This window comes from Pygoscelis adeliae, unplaced genomic scaffold (genome assembly GCF_000699105.1).
Source record: "Pygoscelis adeliae isolate BGI_AS28 unplaced genomic scaffold, ASM69910v1 Scaffold154, whole genome shotgun sequence".
Lineage (NCBI taxonomy): Eukaryota > Metazoa > Chordata > Aves > Sphenisciformes > Spheniscidae > Pygoscelis > Pygoscelis adeliae.
This window is the reverse complement of record NW_008825113.1, coordinates 2,912,259-2,931,011: the sequence shown is the minus strand read 5'-3', so window position 1 is coordinate 2,931,011 and position 18,753 is coordinate 2,912,259. Positions and strand designations below refer to the sequence as shown.

Sequence of the window (18,753 nt, the reverse complement as noted above, 5' to 3'; positions counted from 1 at the left end):
ACTTGCAGGCATGAAACTCAATCTTTGCTTTTCTGTCACTCCTGTGTAGCGGTGCTTCAAAGACACTGTAGTGACCTTTTCTTCAACTTGGGAGTAATGTTTGACACTTCAGAAATTGCCTCTGTGATCAAAATAAAACCAGGTAGCGCAGTGTATATGGGCTAAGAAATATATTGTAGGGAATTGCAGGTGTTTGGGATCCATCGTTTCACTGTCTTGCCTACGACTGTGACTCGGGGAAAAATGCGCAACTCTGCCAGCAAAGAGGAGAGAGATTGTGCCTTTTGCAACTCTACGGCACACTTGGAGCTATAGTTAGTTACTGGGATTTATATGGATTTTGCCCTAGATATTATTCAGAAAGAAACCTGAAATGACTGAACCGTGTTGCTAGTAGGGCCTTTCTTTACAAAACATACCTGTTCAAAGACTGGATATCAGGTATCCATTCTTCTCGGAGACTGAGGAAAAACTAAATAAATAAAGGCAAAAACCTAAATTTGCCCCCATTTTCACCCTTCTGACTTATTGATGGCGTATTGCTCCAGCACAACCAGTAGAGCTGGACCAACTGCCATGTCCCCGCTGAAATAAACCAAATGATGAAACTTCAGCCGTGCTTTTTAATGCACCTTCTAGGATTCTGCAGTTTTTATCATATTGAAGTCTGATGGTATTTTACACATCTTGCTGTAAACGTAATCTTGTAAGACAGGTTCCCCCCAAATGGTACTTGAATTAATGTGTGCATAAACATGTCATAAAAAACCAGCAAAGTTGCACTGTTTCAAATGAAAAGGTTGCATGCCAAAGGAAATAATACAGCCGTGGTTGCCAAATTTGTGTAAAGGTGATAGAGTATGTCTCTCTTCTTTCCCTCTTAGCTGTAAAGGGAAGGGTAGTAACGACACAGATTATTCTCTCAAGTTGAGAATTATGGAAAGAAGAACTTTGGGAATAGAGTCTCATGCAAATGGTTAAAAAGGGAAGCTATCTTGGATTTTGGTCTTTTGCATCGCACTGTATTGAATGCCGTAAGCTCGGAGGCTTCAGCACAAATACAGAGTGTATGCATGTGAAGTAGCAGAAGAGCGAAATTCTTTGTGTATCCACATAATTTCATTTTTATTGTAAGCATTAATAGAAGTATTTTGCCACTTCAATTGAGATCAACAAGGAGCTATAGTAAAAGAGGTAAATGCTCTGTTGTGAAGTTCAAAGGTATAAAGCATGTGGAGTAAAATACGCAAGCACATATGAGTAAAAAGCTAGCACAGTTTCGTTTGTGTTTACTGTTCCTACAGATAGGATGACTGGAATAAGAAAAGGAAAGTAAAAGAAGCACGGCATCTCAAATATTATTTCAATTCGTAGGCATGAAAGTGATGTCTTTGCAGGAAGCAATGCTGAGTTTCAGCAGTAGTAAAAAGGAGTTGTCTTTCTCCTTGAGATACGCAGGTATATTTTTACTGTTGCCTAAAGCATTCTGAAGTGTACAGGCCACTTAAAAACACTTTAAGCATACTATGGAATGCTGCCAACTTGATTTGATGATCTTTAAAATAACCATTGTTTGTGATTGGGGCTGGAGAATGGGCTGATAGGTGAGTTACAAATTATATTAGTCTAGATTTTTTTATGGCGAAAGTTCAGATATCAGTAAGTACAATCAAAGACCCTCTCATATAAATCGGAAAGCTGTAATATTGAATGTTGATGCTGTTGCTGCGGGCAGCATTTCTGTAAAGTTAGAAATTGGCCCGAATCGGGAGGGCTCATACTGCCCGCAATGCAGGTAGTGTGCCTGAAGCTTTTCTGAGAGTAGGAGCAGGGAAAATGTCCGTATGTTTTAGTCCCATAGTGTAGATCTCTCTCTGGTGCTCTGGCTGTTCACTGGTACACCTCTGTGCTAGCTGGTCTGTAAACATTAAAAATGCAACTCTGCCACCAAGGGCAAGTGAAGCGTATACAAGGCAAGGTGGTGGTAAAGTAATACTAATGGGTTTTGTTGTTCTTTTTAGTGGGCCTTAAGATGCTGCAAGCTAAATCAGGCAAAGTTAGGCCAGAAAGATACCTTAATGAAGAGAAGAGATTGTAACTGTAGAAACAGTGAACTTACCATCTCTGACAAAAACAATATGAGAATGGAGGTAATGGTGAGTTGCTCTAAATAGCGTGCGAGTATTCTTCCTCTTCTCCCCTGCTCCAGCTTTCAGTCCCAGGAGAGTGTAACAAATCAATGTCTTGGCTGTATCTGTAGCAATTCAGTTTTATAAGAGTGATAAGAAGCTATGAGATCTTTGCCCTAATACAGTGTTTCTCCAATACTTAATTCACATTCATGCCAAAGCTCCCACCTACAGGTACAATGAGAAACTCGCCACTAAAGCTCTTTTTCAAAAGACTTTTTGAATGCTTGATTTCTTTACCAGGCAGTTTCTGTGGACTTCAGTTTCATTTGTGGGCGTAAATGATAAAGTATTTCTGACTTACAAACAGAATAGTTAATAACTGATTTTGTGTAAATACATTTTGTTCCATAATGCACCTTTTCCATGGGCACTTGAGTCTGAGTGGCTGAAATGTTTAATGCAAAGTCCTGCTTGCTGCTGTGCTGTTAGATTTCCAGTCAGTTCTAAAACAACTGAGATGAATGGGGGGTTTTTGTATCTCTCCCTCTATTCATCAATTGAACCGTATTCTGAGGAGAAAGTTTTGGAAGCATTTAGTCTTGTTCTGCCAGTTTCCTCACAGAGAGATTGCCAAAGTAAATTTTGTTGGTATGCTGGGCAGTTTATGTATCAACTTAGCCTTCAATCTATCAGCCTTCTGCTAAAAGCAGCTGATAGATTAATCCAGTCTGGAAAGCAAGATTAGATGGAGTGTAATTAAATGGCAGATATTTCAGTGAATTGGATGGATTTTCTGTCTAGAGCTCATAAAACCGCTGTTGTGAAGATTGCCTTTTCTCAGTTGTGGCGATTTAGTCCTGCTACTGTTGTTAATACAACAAACATATATACTCTTTATTTACACTCTCAGTGTAAATGTAGCTTAGAAAAAAAATTGTTCCTGTGATAGTTCTTTTTCTCTTAATCCAAATTATTACTGCATCATATTTAGAAAGAGCACTCAACAAACGTCAATGTCTTGCGAGGATATGCTTCCCTTGGATATATGTGTCCTTCAAGAGCGTGTCTTAAAAGAGCTTAGAAGTAGAATTCAAGACTGTTTTATGAACATACTTAAATCTTGATTTTTCACATGAATGCATACAGTAGAAGTATAAAATTGTAGATGTTGTCTAGATACCTCTCCAGCATTCATGTACCATTAGCGGAATGTTCCAAGCGGAACATTAACTTGTCTTTTACTATCATAATTTTAGACAATGGAAATCGAAAGGTAGCATTTGCTGGAAATGTTACAGCTGTTGAACTACTAAGGGAAGTTCTGTGGAACAGAGATCGTGAGCCAACCATTTAATCTGTAAAATGCTATGTTTCTAGTCTTGTCTTTGAAGTAGTGAGCTCATGATAAACTCATTCTTCGGGGATGCTTTGTTATCTTTTTCCTGTAAATGATGGATGATTCTAAGGTCACTGAAAACTTAACAAGGTCAAATCGCAGATGAAGAAACAAACCAGAACTGAAAACTGAAAGTTAACTGCTGTTGAATAACAGAGATGCTATATTACTTCACTTTTAGTCTTCTCTTAATTATTAACAAACTGGTAAGGGGTCGCAATGCACATTTTATTTAAGTGTGCAAATAAGGGTATGTTGACATTGTAACATGAAAAGACAGTCAGTTATTCAACAAAAAAAAATGCTGGCCTGATGGGAAAAGGATAATACAGTTTTGGCTTCCTCTAATGACTGTAGTTAAATATTACCAATCGGGTAAATAGTACCGTAATATTACCTTAATTTGAAAATGGAATTTGACAATACAGGGGAAACCAAATAGAATGTGTTGCAGAGACTGAGAAGTTCAATCAGTTTAGGCCGATACAATGTTGTCAGACCTCAGCAGATGTGCAAGATGATTTATTTTGATATTTCTAACAGCCTTTGCTAAGACGGTCATCCATTACCCGATTATATTTTTCTAATGGTGTCTGTTCTACTGTCTTAAAGAACACTTCTCTTAAGCTATTTTCGTCTGTTTCAGAGGTGTAGATTTGTAACAGCACTCGCTTATGTCATTGAATCTGCATCTGAAGCATCCAGGATGTAGCCCATTTATGAACATTGAAATGGCTGTTTCATGTGAGACCAAAGATAGATATAGCTAATATCCTGCCTCCAACACTGGCTAATAGTGCCTGCTATAGTAGTAAGAGCAAAGATTAAGGCAAGAAGCTAGTAATGTTTCCCCAGAATGCCTCCCCAGCCTGCAACAATGTGAAACTTCTGAGCCAGATGTTGTCTTTGTATGTTTCTTACGAAAATCTTTCATTTACGTTTTGTAAGTAGATAAACTCTTGGTTTAAACAACATCACAGCATAATCACAACTTGGGATAAGTGCTTCCTTTTGTTTTAAACTCGCTGCTCACTATTTTCGTTTGACGTTCAATCATTCTCCACCATCTCCAAGCCACTCAAGATGTTAAAGACTACATTTATATACTCAATCACGTCTTCCAGGCTGAAAAGTTCTGATCTGTTTTGTTGTTTGTGTAATCTATATACTTGATCATCCTTCCCCCCTGCCTCTTTATTGCATTAATGTCAAGTATGAGTATCATTTTCTAGGATACAGCAGACTTACGGCTCGCATTCTGGGTAGTCAATCTGCATTTATTCAGTGGCCACTCATCTGGGTTTTCCAAACCTCCAGCATTTGTCTAAAACTGCTCCTCTTTTCTGCCTAGGAATATTGTTAATGGAGCTACTGTCCCACTTGGTTTGCTGTAGGTCTGGAAATTCTGGACAAGTTCAAAATGTTCAGATTCTGTCGGGACATGTTACCAGGAAACTTGGAATAAGATGCCTCATCCAGTAGTGATGTGGTAGTTCTGTTAGTATGTATGGCCACTGTCTACACTGTATCTGTTCTCTCGTGTTGTTTGTTTTACTAGCGACCCCATCTGAAGCTGCTTCTACTGGCCAAAGGTTCTTTACCAACACTCCTGAAAAATAGTTAGTACACTGAAACCAATGCTTTCCATTTCTCAAAATATTCAGCAGACTTCACTAACCAAAAATTGACTTAGAACCTGGCAGTGTTCCGGCATGCTGCCGGTGCTTGTCCAGGAGGCTTTTTCACAGATCTCAGTGAGCCGCTTGCCACTGCAGACTGGTTGACTGCCAGCTGGTGAGAGTACAGGACAGGATAACAAAGCTCCACACAAGTGGAGTGAGTGACTGGAAGATGATGTGTTGATGCTGAAGATTGGGTATTAACTCCAGACACAGATCTTCAAAAGCTCTGTCTTTCTGAAAACATGGTAATTTCTGCTGGTCATCCAAGCTGCAGTGACTGCATTTTCAGATAGAGCTTTTGAAGATTTCTGCCTGGAGTTAATAACCAATCCTCAGCATCGATGCATAGTCCCACCTGTTGATGCTAATCCCTCCCGCTCAAAACCCCTCCTTTATGCAGGAAGATCAGTCTCAGTTGCAACTGAAGCTGGCCTCCATTTATGTCATGTGGTCCTGCGGATATTAGTTCCTCATTGCTATCCTGCAACAACAGTAACACCAGCTCTTGCCAGGCACCTCTGTGCGCAAGCATGCACCGGTCTCATCTGATGCTTTTCTACAGAGTAACCACAGCCCACTGCTGGGCATCTGCAGCGCAGGCAGAGAAGCTGTAAAGGAAGATGTAACAGGCAGCATGGTTTCAATAGAAAGGGAAGGATTGGCAAGGAAGAACCCACAGAGTGTTTCTTTTACATAATGGATCCTTAAATGGTGACAAATATCTGTGTAAAGCAAATGGCTCTTCAGTGTAGTGTGTGTGTGTGTGTTAGGGAGCACCATGCTGTGTGGGGATTGTGTGGTGACTACCGTTTTCATAGGGGATGGAGATGGTTCCCTCAACACATCCCTCCAGACTCCAGTTATCCTCAATGAAGGCCTGAGCAATTCAGCAGTAACCAGGTTGGTTTGTGTCATAGCACAGATCAAAATGGCAGCACGGATGCACACAGAGGGCTCTTAAAAGGTGAGAAAAAGCCCTGCTCAGGACTCGAGGTGAGGGCAGAACTCCAAATGTTGGGAGTGAAGTCAGCTGAGCGTTGATGGAAGCTAGAGCTCCTTGGAAGGAAGAAGTTGAGGCTTAATGTACAATAGTTTGACCATTGCAGGGAATATGTCATCACTGACCTGTTAAGTGATCTTGGGTGCTTTTCTGTTTGTGCTACAGACTGAATAATGATGAAGCTGGAGTATAAATAATTTTAGGATGTCTTGTGAGAGAAGTGAAAGACCTTTAAAATATATGTATTTTAGTTCCATATGTTGGGAAGTGAAGACATGGAGATGATGAATGAGTGAAATGTAAAAGCTGAATTTTCATGTGTTGCACCAGGGTTTACTATTTCAATTAGTTCTTGTAATTCCATATCTTATAGGATGCTGTCTCCTTGGGTAAATTTAATTGCTAGATCCACGTTTTAGTTTGTAAATGGAGAATTTTAAAAAATCCTCCATTCTAATATGTTAATTCATTGGGAATCCTAATTTGCTAGACTTACAATTTATAACACTATCGCTTTGTTTGACGGTACATTGTACTAAGAGGAAGATCTGACACACACTTTAAGTGGCTTTTACAACTGCCTGACCTTATCTACACCACCAACAGTAGTGTAGAAAAGGCCAAGAATCTTGGATTCTGCCTTTGCCTTGTCTCTGGGGAAACTATGGCAGTTTTGGTTAGAGATAAGTAAGATACCTGAAGCATAATAATTCTGAAACATAGTGGGGCCAAATAGCTAATCCTTGAGCTAATTAAAAAATGCTGGCATAGCAAGACAAGTACTGGCAAACTCTCTGAGCATACACAATTTATGCAAACAAAATTTATGCACAACAGGTTATACCAATTCTCTGAATGAAATAAGCTGTACTGAAAAAAGTTTTTGCTAGTGGAGTAACAGTGTTGGAATAAATTTGTCTACATTGTACATAACATAAAGATGCTTATGAAAATTAGTAAATTAAGTCTTCCTGAACATCAATTTTAAAGAAATACCAAGGTAGTAAGATACACATCCAAACCCCACTAGATGGGAATCAACAAGTAGGTCAGTTATATTAAAATCATAAATTCAACCGCACTAAGCTATAGAAATAGGATTTGAATATTGTGGTGAAGACAAAAAGGTAGCACATAATGCATGTTTTAACGTGTCATTAAATTAAATCATAGTTTTTAATCAAGGTTGGCTTTTTTTCTGACTGACAAAAAGGCACTTTTCTGATTACAGGGAGGAAATCTGATAATAACAGAATGACAGGACCCCAGAAAATATCACGACTGTCATTTAGAACTTGTCTTGACAGGGGGTTATACTGGAAATGGATTAGGTCAATTTGGCATAGAGCATTTATATCAGAATAAACATGCCCCATGGAGCTAATAAGCAATAGTCTTTGCATTTTAAATAATTTCTTGCTTAAATTCAAACGTTGCGTTTCAAAGCCTTCAGGTTATTTTGGGGCTGTACATTATATTATTTTGCCTCATAATCAATCCTATTTCATTTTATCAGGACTGCAATGTGAAAAATAATGAGTAACTAAGTACAGTGCTCTTAATGTTCTTAATCCGTGTTACTTAAACCAACTTGATTTAAACCTTACAATCTTTTGTTCAGCTTCGGGGTTTAATTTAAAAGTCTCTCAAAACACAAAAGGATTTCCTCTTAGTTTCCAGTTGCATTGACTCATTCTTCTTGGTAAGATAGTTATAAATAGTTTTCTTATGAGCTTTGATGTATTTCTTTGTTCGGTCAGATGTTTGTCCAGACGTTTCTGACAGTTCTTTTTTTATCTCTTGATTTTTTAATTTTTATTTTGTGTTTGTCAAGGCTGACCACTGTTTGTTATTAGGCTGATCTGATTTCTTCTTCATCTTCCTCAGAGTCGGTGTCATCATTGTAGAAGTGAATTGTAGCTTGTACTGGAAAACTCGCCAGAACCTTCTCTCCGATGTTGTTGAGAAATTTTTGGGATTTGGACTTGGGCAAATAAAGTCTAATAAGAAAACATATTTTAAGAGAAAAAGTAAAACTATGCGACACTTTCCCAGCTAAGCTAGCTTGAGTATTAAAACCTATTTTTATCTTTCTTTGGAGAGATAAAAATCCTAGGGTTCCTTGTCTTTTAAAAGAGAAGTTGCTAACTAAAAGGTACTGGTGATTTTAAGTTACCTCAGTTGCTTTGGGCATATTGTGTATTGGATTTATCTAAGGTCCCACCCTGATAAGGTGTTGCCTGGGCAATGACGCGTGCCTGAGATGTTTTGGTTTGGTTTGGTTTTTAGCACAGTTCAGAATGGAAGTGTCCCACTAGACTGGGGGAAGTTTGAGGAATGTTCTGGGATTCTGGAATTCAGATTAAGACACTAGGCTAAGATTGGGGTAGGTTGCATAGAGGTTGATCTTAGTGGGTTTTGTGTCTCCAGGTGGAGGAGGAGGAGGTGTACGCTGAGAGAGATTTATTTCAAAATTCATATTGTCTTGTATTGAAATCATAAATGTCTTAATTTACATTTCAGGTTTCCATCAGCTTTCCCACTAAAGCAAAACTTACGTGGTCTGTATACATATGTATGTGTTTTTGTGTGCATATGTATGCACATCTCTTCCTCTTCGTTCCACTTTGGCCAGTTTTCAGTTAAATTTGACAGTGATAAAGGTGACACAGAATTTAAGGTTCTACAACTTCTATAAAAACAAGTGCTTGTAAAGAAGAGGGATATTCCATTAATTTTCCTCCTCTGAATGGAAGTCCAGATCAGGAGTTTCTACATCATTAAGCCTTAAAGAATCCAAATGTTGGTGAAAACCCTTATAAAACCCCCAAGCATAGGAAAAGCTTTACCTGGAGTTCAACTTTTATTCAAGAGCAAATTTAAGCAAGCTCGACAGATCTGTAACAAGTCACATTCCATTAGCAGCTGTTCACGTTAATTATTTGGGCTTTGTGAGCTTCTTATCATATTAATACATGTCAATATAAATTAGATGAGGCAGAAGAACATTGTTTCTTATAAGACTACTTTTTTCTTATTTTTGTTATTGGCATATTGTTTCGGGTTCTGTTCAGCCTGGGCATCTTTCCTTGTGGAGGGCTAAAAATCTATGGAGCCTGGTGAGCCTGTGTGTTAAACCACATTACTAGAAAGAGATACTCCAGAGACAAACTGATACTTCTCCCGAGAAGGAATATGTCTTGTCTTGGAAGGTGTCACTTTTCCTGTATCAAGTGATAGGATTTAACTCACCTCACTGGATGTTGAAAGCCCAGGGCTCCTTTTGATCTAAAATTTATTAGTTGACCATCCAGTTCTGACTGTAAAGAGACATATTTATTATTTAGAATAGGCTAAAAATGAAGATTTCACTTTTTTCTTCTACAGGTAACTGTAAAATTCTACAGTAATGTTGCTTTGTTTGCTGTGCTGCATGTTGTTTTACTCCGACTAAGTGTACTTCAGAGAATATATGTGCCCATAGTCTGCCAATAGTTGCACATTTAACAAAGCATTTGAACTTGTACATTTTATGAGCCATAAAGCCATGAAGTTGTACATGTTGCTGAAGTTCTTATGGAATATCTATAGCGACTGGTGAGCTAATAACACCACCAAATGGAAGTTCAGTGATTGGAAGAAAAAAGGACATTCAGTCACTTTAAAGGATTGGGAGGTTAGGGTTTTATAAAATACCTCTTTAACTACACTAACCAGTGGTTTGGAGTTGGAATGTTCAAGTCAGCAAGCTTAGTTGTAATCAGAGATCACACAAGCACATTAAAAGTCCAAACAGTAAAACCGAGAGACAACTGGCATCTCATATTTCTATGCAAACAGTGATAAAAAAGCAAGCATTTTGAAACAACAGAGTAGGTAGCAAAAATATATTTTAGATATCAAAATTAAATTTAGCACAGAATAAATTTCTTCACATTAAGGTGACAATAAAAAACAATAGTTGGCAAATGTTAACATTCCTAAATCCTATTAGGATTATAAACATGGAATGTAAATCTGAAAGCATCTCCCAAACTCACTGAGCCCTATCACTTCATCTTGTAGACACATATTCTCTGCCATATCTTAAAACAAGAAGACTTCTTTTTTCCTCCTATTGCTATAAACTTCATGGTGCATAAAATAGGAAGAATTAGCTTTGCTATCCTAGAACTTCTAGTGAACAGAAGCTAGAAACGGTCCACTCTGATACAAGTCAGACAGAGATGACTTTTGCCACTGTCAGAGCAATTCATCTGTCTTTCCGAGGAAGGAGGTTTCAGCATGGATATTTTGGTGGGCCCCAAAAAGCCTTTGGGCTACGGACTGAGCAAGGAGTCCTATAGAATTCTCTCTGTACCTTTTATGTTGGCCTATTTCTCTCGTACCCACCTGTTTGTCTTGTAGTCAAAATGATTTGTCTTCAGGCTGTTAGGGTTTTGTTGAGGTTTTTTTGTGTTTAAAAAATCAGGAGAGTCATTTACTTTGTTTCCACAGTACCTAGTAAAATGGACTCCTGATCTGGCTGAACATTGTAGATGTGATCATAATATCTATGTTAAATACCATATGTTATTTTTCTCCTTTCATAGTTACATTAAAATTAAAATAGCCTTTTTTATCTTTATTGACCTGTATTTTCTACTGTCTTCTTTCTGGAATACATATTGTTTTTTAATAATTATATATGTAAGAATACGTATTGATTAAACACACATTATATGCTTTTTCTTTTCAGACTGTAATACAGCATTTCTGAAAAGCAATTCTGATAAAAGCCAATTAATTGCAAAATCTAACTCAGTTGTTTGTATACAGCAGAGAATGTTCAGTGCTAACTTGTATTATGTTGTAGATATGCCAGTAGTAACTTCAAATTATTTTTCATGGCTTTTCTTTGGGTATAAATAACAACATATTTGAATTTAGGTAGTAGGAAAAGTGTTACTTTTTATATAAAGAAAAGTATGTTATGTATAGGTAACTATAGGGTATATTGTAACACATGTTCTTGGCAATAGAGGTAAAATTATTAATTTACATTTTTTTACCAGTACTTTTATTTTTTAGTGCTTTGCTCTGCATCTTTCAGTTTCTCAGGTTAAATTCTTATATGTATATTCCTAAACTTTTTTTTTTAATTACACAGAGGATAGTGAAACTTTTATTCGCTTCACTCTCTGGTGTTTGGAGTGTCTACCGATCTGTGAAGCATTGGCTTCAATGTATGCATACATTGCAGAAAATAAAAGTAGCCAGTATGCAAATAACTAGCAAAAACTATGCTCAACCCATCTTGGAAGGCCTTCTGCTAGAAACCTCAGTAACTTTGCTGAAGAAAAGTTGTCTTCCACAGCTGTGGGATGTAGGTATGCATTAGTGAGCACCTCTTCCCACCTATGCACCACACAAAGTATCCAAGCATCTTTCCTCAGTTGTTGTGCCCCTGTTACAAAGCATATGAAAGGGCTCCTAAAGCCCTCCTTCAGCCCTCATTAGGTCCCAAGCTACAGAGGCATCTAGGATGCTCAAGCAGTGTGGACAGGCCATAAGGTATGCATGAGAAGGATCTGAGAAGCTTCTGGCAGGAAGGAGAAATGTTAAAAAATTGAAACCAACTGTTTCAATTACGCTTGGCTTGAAACAATGCCAGGCTGTTAGCATGAATGTGGAAAACTTCGTATATGGTTTGTTTTTCTCACACAAGTGGGCAGAAGCCCAAGTGTGAATTCAAACTTTTGAGCTGGTTGAATAAAATTTCCTATAAAAACATAACCTCAGTAATAAATCACAACTTCCTGATTTCAGAAACCTTATTTTCTTGAAATCATCACTGTAAGCATGTACTCTCATGAGAGTAAGACTCCTCTTATCCTTAGCAAATTTACAGGTGCCTCTGGCAAAGCTTGGAACACTGCTGGGAAGGACGTTCTTCCGCAGGCTTTCCCAAGGCGCCTGCCAAGAAGAGTGTGGCACTCCCTCAGATCTGTACAGTAACTACCTCCATCTTCAGCAGACGAAAGTACAAGGTAAAAAGGTGTTGCACGTGTTAGAATATAGTAGAAATTGCGAGCCTTTAAAGACTTGCACTAAGGAGAGTTGTTGTCTTAACCTGCTGAGCCTTTGGTAAAAAGTTGAAGATGTAACTGTGGATCGGATGCTGCAAAAACTTATGCAGGTGCTTAAAACTAAGCATGGGACTAGCACCTTTCAATATATTTTTTAAAGTTCACAGCGTTGGGACCTGTGTTGAATGTGCTTCAATCTCTTTATTTTTGTTCTTTGAGCCTAACCAATCTTCTTACATGAGTAAGTAAAACTAATAATCACGGTGCCTTTCAAAGGCATTTGGCAGTAAGAGCTACTTTAAAATCCATTTTTCTGTTGATTTCCTAGCTGGTTTAGCTATAGCAACATCCCTCCCAAAAAACAATCAATAAAATTGTGCATCTGGAAGTATGTTTTTTAAATTTCATCTTAGAGTCATTTTCACTCAAACTCTCCCTATATACAAAATATCACATACAGACTAGGCCTGGAAATTTCAAACTGAGGATATTCTTATTTTTATAATTAAGCAAATAAAAACTGCTGTTAAAATAAGGGTTGTTTTGAGTAAGCAGTGCTTTCTGCAGCTCTTTAAGAACTGATAATGATTCTGTATCTGATACAAAATTAGAGACACTCTTAACCATTATCATGTACAGAACACTGTAATTTGAACCATATTTTCTAACACTGAAGAAATGCTTGAAAGAACAAATGAATAGATGACCAAGCCTCACTTCCTGTGTTCAAATAGTTTCAATTTCTGCACCTGTTTTCTATAAGGATTATTTTCTCCAGAATTTAGTCTCACCATTTGGTGATTCTCTGTCATCTCACCGTCTCTTGCTGTGAGCATCCAGGGCCTCCATAAAGCAGGGCTGCTGAAAGATTAAGATAGAATAGCGCTCCCACAGTTAATTCTTTGTGGTAATACCCATACAGTACAGCTCCTCTTGCTAGATTCTGCTGGTATCTTTTGAAATAACATGATTTTTTTCTTTTCGACACATTTTGATTTGGTAAATCTGATTTCTATGGCAATATTAATCTGTCTTCTGTCTCCGATCTGATTAAACAAACTAGGCAATGGCTCACACATTTTTAACTAAGGTGTAATTTCCCTTTAAGATTTCGCAACTCAAAGTGACTGCATTGAACTTCAAATGATGATGTAATTAATACTGAAATCTTTTTATTTACGCAGCACTGCTACAAAATAAAAAGTAACCCTCCCTCTGGGACAGCATGTCTAAATACAGATTCCATGTCGTCATTGAGTGGCTGGCTATTTATTGAGTAAGCAACTCCAGCATTAAACTGACATGGGCAATCTGATCTAATTAGCTCAAGAGAGCATATGCAGTGGTGGATGCTGCATCTGCCTTTTGTTTGGTGCGGGGGACTGCCATTATGGATGCTCTTTTTAACAGTGCTTTCCATCTCTGCTGCTGTGTAACAGATCCATACAGTTGGGGAAATGGAAAAGTACTTTCAGATATGAAAGGCAAATAAACTTAAAAAACCCAATAAATCAGTTACCGCAACCTTAATTTTCATTTACTTCCATTTATGAGTAAGTTCTGAAATATTTGGCTGAAAAGGATAAAATATTGGCAAAGCAAATAAAATACCTGTTCCAAGTGAAACGTTTTCGGAAACATATTTTGCCCTTTACTTCTGAAGTTGGGAATTGTTTTTTGTTGTCTATTCAATGCCGAAATCGTTACATTCAAAGGATACTTACAGTCGGAGTTTTGAAAGGAAAGCTGCTGAAAAAAGTCTCCCTGCGCCTGCCTTACCTCTCTGGGCGCTCCCTCGGCCGGGGCGGGTGATGCTGCTGCCGCCGCTGCCGGGGTGTGTTGCGTCTGCCGCCGCTGCCGCCGGGCGCCCCCGGAGCCGTGACAGATGCGACCGGCTGCAGCCTGGAGTGGGAGACCTGCAGCTGCACCCTCCATGGCGTTTGGTGGTCTAAAGCCTACGGCAGGCTGGGCGCTTGCCTGGGCCTTTCAGCCCCTCCTTTATCTTAACTCCCAAAGAATACTTACCTAAAACAAACACGGCCTCAGGTAAAAGGAGAGAAAGGTCCTTAATGAGATTTCTTTTGACTCCCCCAAACAGTTCACAGATAGGGCTCTCAGGCTGGCAGGCTGTCCTGGGGAGAGCACTGCGAGGGAAACAGAGGCTTTTTGTTACGTTTGGTTAGGAAATCACATGGAAAATAATCCGCGCTTTTTATCTTTCTGTCGCTGTTTTACAAGCTCCGTATTTACTCTATATGAAATATATGATGTAAATACTCTTTTTGCATGTCTTGGGAAAACTCATCAACATCCTGCCCTAGAAAAGTGTGACAGAGACTTGAAGAGAACTTTAAATGTAAAATATTTTTTTAAACGACTGAAGCCTTTCCCATGTCCTAACTTTAAAAGAGAAAAAGGTACCAAAAATCAGCGAAGGTGGGAGGATTTAAACACAGGCCTAGTGACTTCCTCAAGACTATAGGCATGTTCCTTTAATTTGATTGCTATTTCACGGATGGAGAAGAAAGCTTATGCCAAGAAAGATTACTTTGTCAAAGAATAAGGGTTATGAATGCCATCGCTTTGAGGAATCTTTTATTTCAAAGTATGCAATATATGCTTTAAGCCTACAAAGACTGAATAGAAACAGACTTCTTCCAAGCTTTCTTCCCACTGTTTTCATTCGTAGCGTGCATTACTTATTGCCTGTTGCATTGTACAGGAAGAATTATTACCTGGTGGGTGACATTATCTGATTTTCATTGTTGTGGTTCATTGCTACGGTTCACTTTGTTTCCTTTCTTTCCCAGCTGCTGCAGAGATGTAAGAGGATTATAAGAACCTAAACCTGAATTCCCTTTCTGCTGGTGCTGTTTACACATTGACATCAAAGGAAACAGATTCAGCTCCCAAATATAATTGGTTTCTACTGTGAACTTTCTTCTCAGAGAGAGAAAAATAACTTCATTTACTGAACATGGAATGTCTGTTGATTATTTAGTACAAATTAGGTCCCTTCTAGCTGGCTTAGCTAAAGAAACCATCAAAACAGTCAGTTTGAGAGGACACTGAAAATTCTCTGTGGGCGTCAGATCCCTCCAAGGTGAGCCTTGTGGCTCTTTTTCAAGTTATGATCCAGCTGGAGGTAGCACGTGTCCAGTCAGCAAGAAGGGGCTGGACTCACAGATAAAGACCACTGGATAGATTCACTTGAGAGACATCATTTTCCCCTGAAATTGTTCTGTATTAGAAGGCATTGTATATGTACCTTTGCACATGTGGGTTTTTTGTGCATTCTACTGCTTTTGCTTAAATTTAAATGCCTTTCTTCAAAGAGGGAGGCGCTTAGGTCAGATTTGAAAGTCAGACTGATTTTCCTCAATTGATGCAAGTTGTATGGTTGTGTTAGCTACTTGGGGCTCCTAAGACTGCCAAAAGTAATAGAGTAACACAGGTTCTGAAGTTTTTGAAGTAGTCTTCAGTAACAGTTTCCAGGATTCGATTTGTTGAGGTCCAATTCTTACATTAATTTTTGCTGTTCTTTAAAACATCCCTTCTTGCTGTGACAAATAGACATGGTTTAAACTCAAAGGCCAAAGACATTAAATGCTGTTCTGGGAAGCACTGACAATATGCAATAGAGGACTCGCAGCCTAAATCTACTCCCTCCCATGTTTAAATGCTGTATAATATTTGTAAATTTCTAACTAAGTAAATAATACTATATCTCAAAGAAGAAAATATATGCACAGTGTCTAGAAAATACGTGCACAGTCTAATAACTTTAAACATTTATGTATCAATATCAATGCAATTATTAGAATGAAGAATACAGTGAATAATATTCAAATAACAAACTATATATTAAATAGCAGCATGGGTCCTGAGAAAAAATGGCAAACTTCTTAAGTACTCTAGATTGTAATTAAATATCTTGCTGAATTACAGTCTTAAATACACATATATAATTTCATCAGCTTAGGTTTTTTTAGACCTAATTTAACTTGATAGTTGAAAGGGAAGTGTGCATTTACACAACTGATGTCTATGGTCCTGATCTTGCAATCAGATCCATATGTGAGGGTAATTGATTTATAACTCTGGATAGAATCTGCCAAGGTGGATATTAGTGCAGGACCAAAACCTAAACTACTAAAGTATAGCTCTCCAGAAGATGACAACTAACCATCAAATAAATCTGTTTTTATAAAGCCCTGTGAGACCAAATTTGTTACAAAACTATTGAAAATACAATTTTGTTAAAGAAGCTATAATGTAATCTAATATAATTACATGTAACACTGTAGAAAAAATGTAACTTAATATTACATTACTGTACTAATTAATTGAAGCACACAACTTTAACTGGTATTTTTCATGGAAATCATTAGCTAAAATCAGGTTGCAGATCTGTGGAAAATGGTTTATTTCAGTAAAATATAAGCAGCTGTAATAGTGTATGATCTCTAGTTTCTAAAAAAAAACAGGCAGCAGGTAAGCCGGTCATAGCTGTCTAATTGTAAGAACTATATTACTTTTTGCAATAGACTTAATTTTAATACAAGGTGCTGTACCTGGTGAAGAACACTTCACACAATCAGAAAACACTGTTTCTGTTACAGAGATGCTCATCCATTTTTCCCAGAAGCCAGAAATATTTTTCAGACTTCTGATACTACCTCAGAATAACTTTGACAGACTTGATTCTTAGAGAGAGGTGAGTCATAAGATAATTATTTTGTGTTAATTGGAAGAGGTTTTTTATCTTTGTGGGAAACCTGTTTTACTCAGTTTTCTCATGAAAGCACTTGTGCATTTGCAAGAACAAAGACTGTTCAATATAAATTGGTATAGCCAAGGAAACAGGGTAGCTCCACAGCATTTATAGTTTTGAATAATATCTGGTATTAAGCAACATCACACAGGCATTTGTAGCCACTAATAGCATGCAAAGCTCCTCAAAGAGAAATTGTTGGAAAAGCTTTTAGGGAACAGAGGGAGGAAGAAACTGAGCCATTCACAAAGCACAGCAAGGCCAGTCTCATAATATTCCTTTAAAGTCAAAAAGAGACATTCACCTATGCTGAGGTTACATGGTAGAGTTGGCTCCCTGTTCTGAGTGGCCTCCTTTGGGAGCCTTCCCATGCAGACTGTTTGAAGAGCTACGGGAGATTTACCCCCCCTAGGCTGAAGCTGGCCTTTCTCTCCCATTGGGGGTGGGGATTCTCCAAGCCTGCGGGCAGAAATTAAAAATTTAGCCTATTCACTTTCTTCAGTTTTTCAAATTCTCTTTAAACAATTTCATGTCTCTGTGTGTGTGTGTGTGTGCGCGCGCACGCACGCGTGTTCAGCATCTTGCAACATCTTTCTGTAATCTTTTCTCCATGACAAAACTCCAAGTGTTCTGGGAAGTCTGAGGGCTAGTATTACTCACTGTTTCTTTCCAAGGCTTCCTTTCACCCTCCTATAAGGAGGAACTGATTGACATAGTTATTTTAGAATACCTATTTTAGTAAATTTCCTGGTGCATACAAGGCCTTGGCTTCACAATAACAACAAAATGAATGTTTCCCAATCTAAAATTCTTAACCTTTTAATCAGAGCTTGTCACGATTAAGTCTAAACCACACGATTAAGTCTAGTTTCTATAATAGAAACTAGAAAACCTACAGCAACTTTATGGCTTCAAATTATTGTAATTGAGAATGTGCAAACATATGTAGAAACTTGTCTTAAAATGGTGACTGCTTTTGCCCGTGTATTGTTCTGCTTTAGATTCCCTTGCATCATGAAGTTTTGATTCAGTTTTCTCACTTACTCATAAACATTTCCAGGGTAAGGGAACCTTAAAAACAAAAAGGATCATAATATAGTTGACTGCATTCGATGCCACTACAGGATTAAGCAAAGCATGTTCCTCATTGTGCAAAGGTTATATAAACAGTCGTGTTTTGCGGTGTGCTCTGAAGGTCAGCAATGCATGTGCTGTTGAACTATTACAGAGAAAGTGAATTCCAAAGTTGAGAGCTTTCTTTTGAGGTTGTATACTTTGCTTGTTTTCTTTCTTTTGATGTGGCTGGGTAAGTATTTTGACTTCCTGCATAAGATAAAGTCACACAAAGGAACAGTGTATAATGCCAAGTTAGGACCACTGGAGACTTTGTTCCTCTCTCTGTAGAATATGTACAGGATATAGCAGCAGCACAAAGCTCGTATTTCTTAAGCGGGAGAAGGAGAACTTCCTGGTTAATGGGGGAGGTCCTGGACAACTGGAGGCTTGCCAATGTGACGCCCATCTACAAGAAGGGCCGGAAGGAGGATCCAGGGAGCTACAGGCCTGTCAGCCTGACCTCGGTGCCGGGGAAGATTATGGAGCACTTCATCTTGAGGGCGCTCACAAGGCATGTGCGGGACAACCAGGGCATCAGGCCCAGCCAGCACGGGTTCATGAAAGGCAGGTCCTGCTTGACCAACC

The 18,753-nt window shown here is 38.3% G+C and overlaps 1 protein-coding gene across 1 annotated transcript; it reads right to left on the bottom strand.

Moving 5' to 3' along the window:
• Positions 1–8,062: 8,062 nt before the first annotated feature.
• Positions 8,063–15,054, bottom strand: RIPPLY3 (ripply transcriptional repressor 3). Its single transcript, XM_009328027.1, has 5 exons — positions 15,014–15,054; positions 14,058–14,180; positions 13,070–13,139; positions 9,463–9,530; positions 8,063–8,210 (listed from the first exon to the last, which is right to left on the bottom strand). The coding sequence occupies exons 1-5, from the start codon at positions 15,052–15,054 to the stop codon at positions 8,063–8,065; spliced, it is 450 nt and encodes a 149-aa protein (XP_009326302.1).
• Between the last annotated feature and the right edge of the window lie 3,699 nt (positions 15,055–18,753).

What these genes read in the sequence shown, in the direction of transcription:
- RIPPLY3 (XM_009328027.1), bottom strand. Translation starts at nt 15,054, where the DNA reads ATGAACCACAACAATGAAAATCAGATAATGTCACCCACCAG. An exon ending in CAGATAATGTCACCCACCAG is followed by an intron (nt 14,181 to 15,013) that starts GTAATAATTCTT and finishes CTCCCACTCCAG; the next exon opens with GCTGCAGCCGGTCGCATCTG. An exon ending in GGCTTTCAACATCCAGTGAG is followed by an intron (nt 8,211 to 9,462) that starts GTGAGTTAAATC and finishes TTTTCTTATTAG; the next exon opens with ACTTTATTTGCCCAAGTCCA.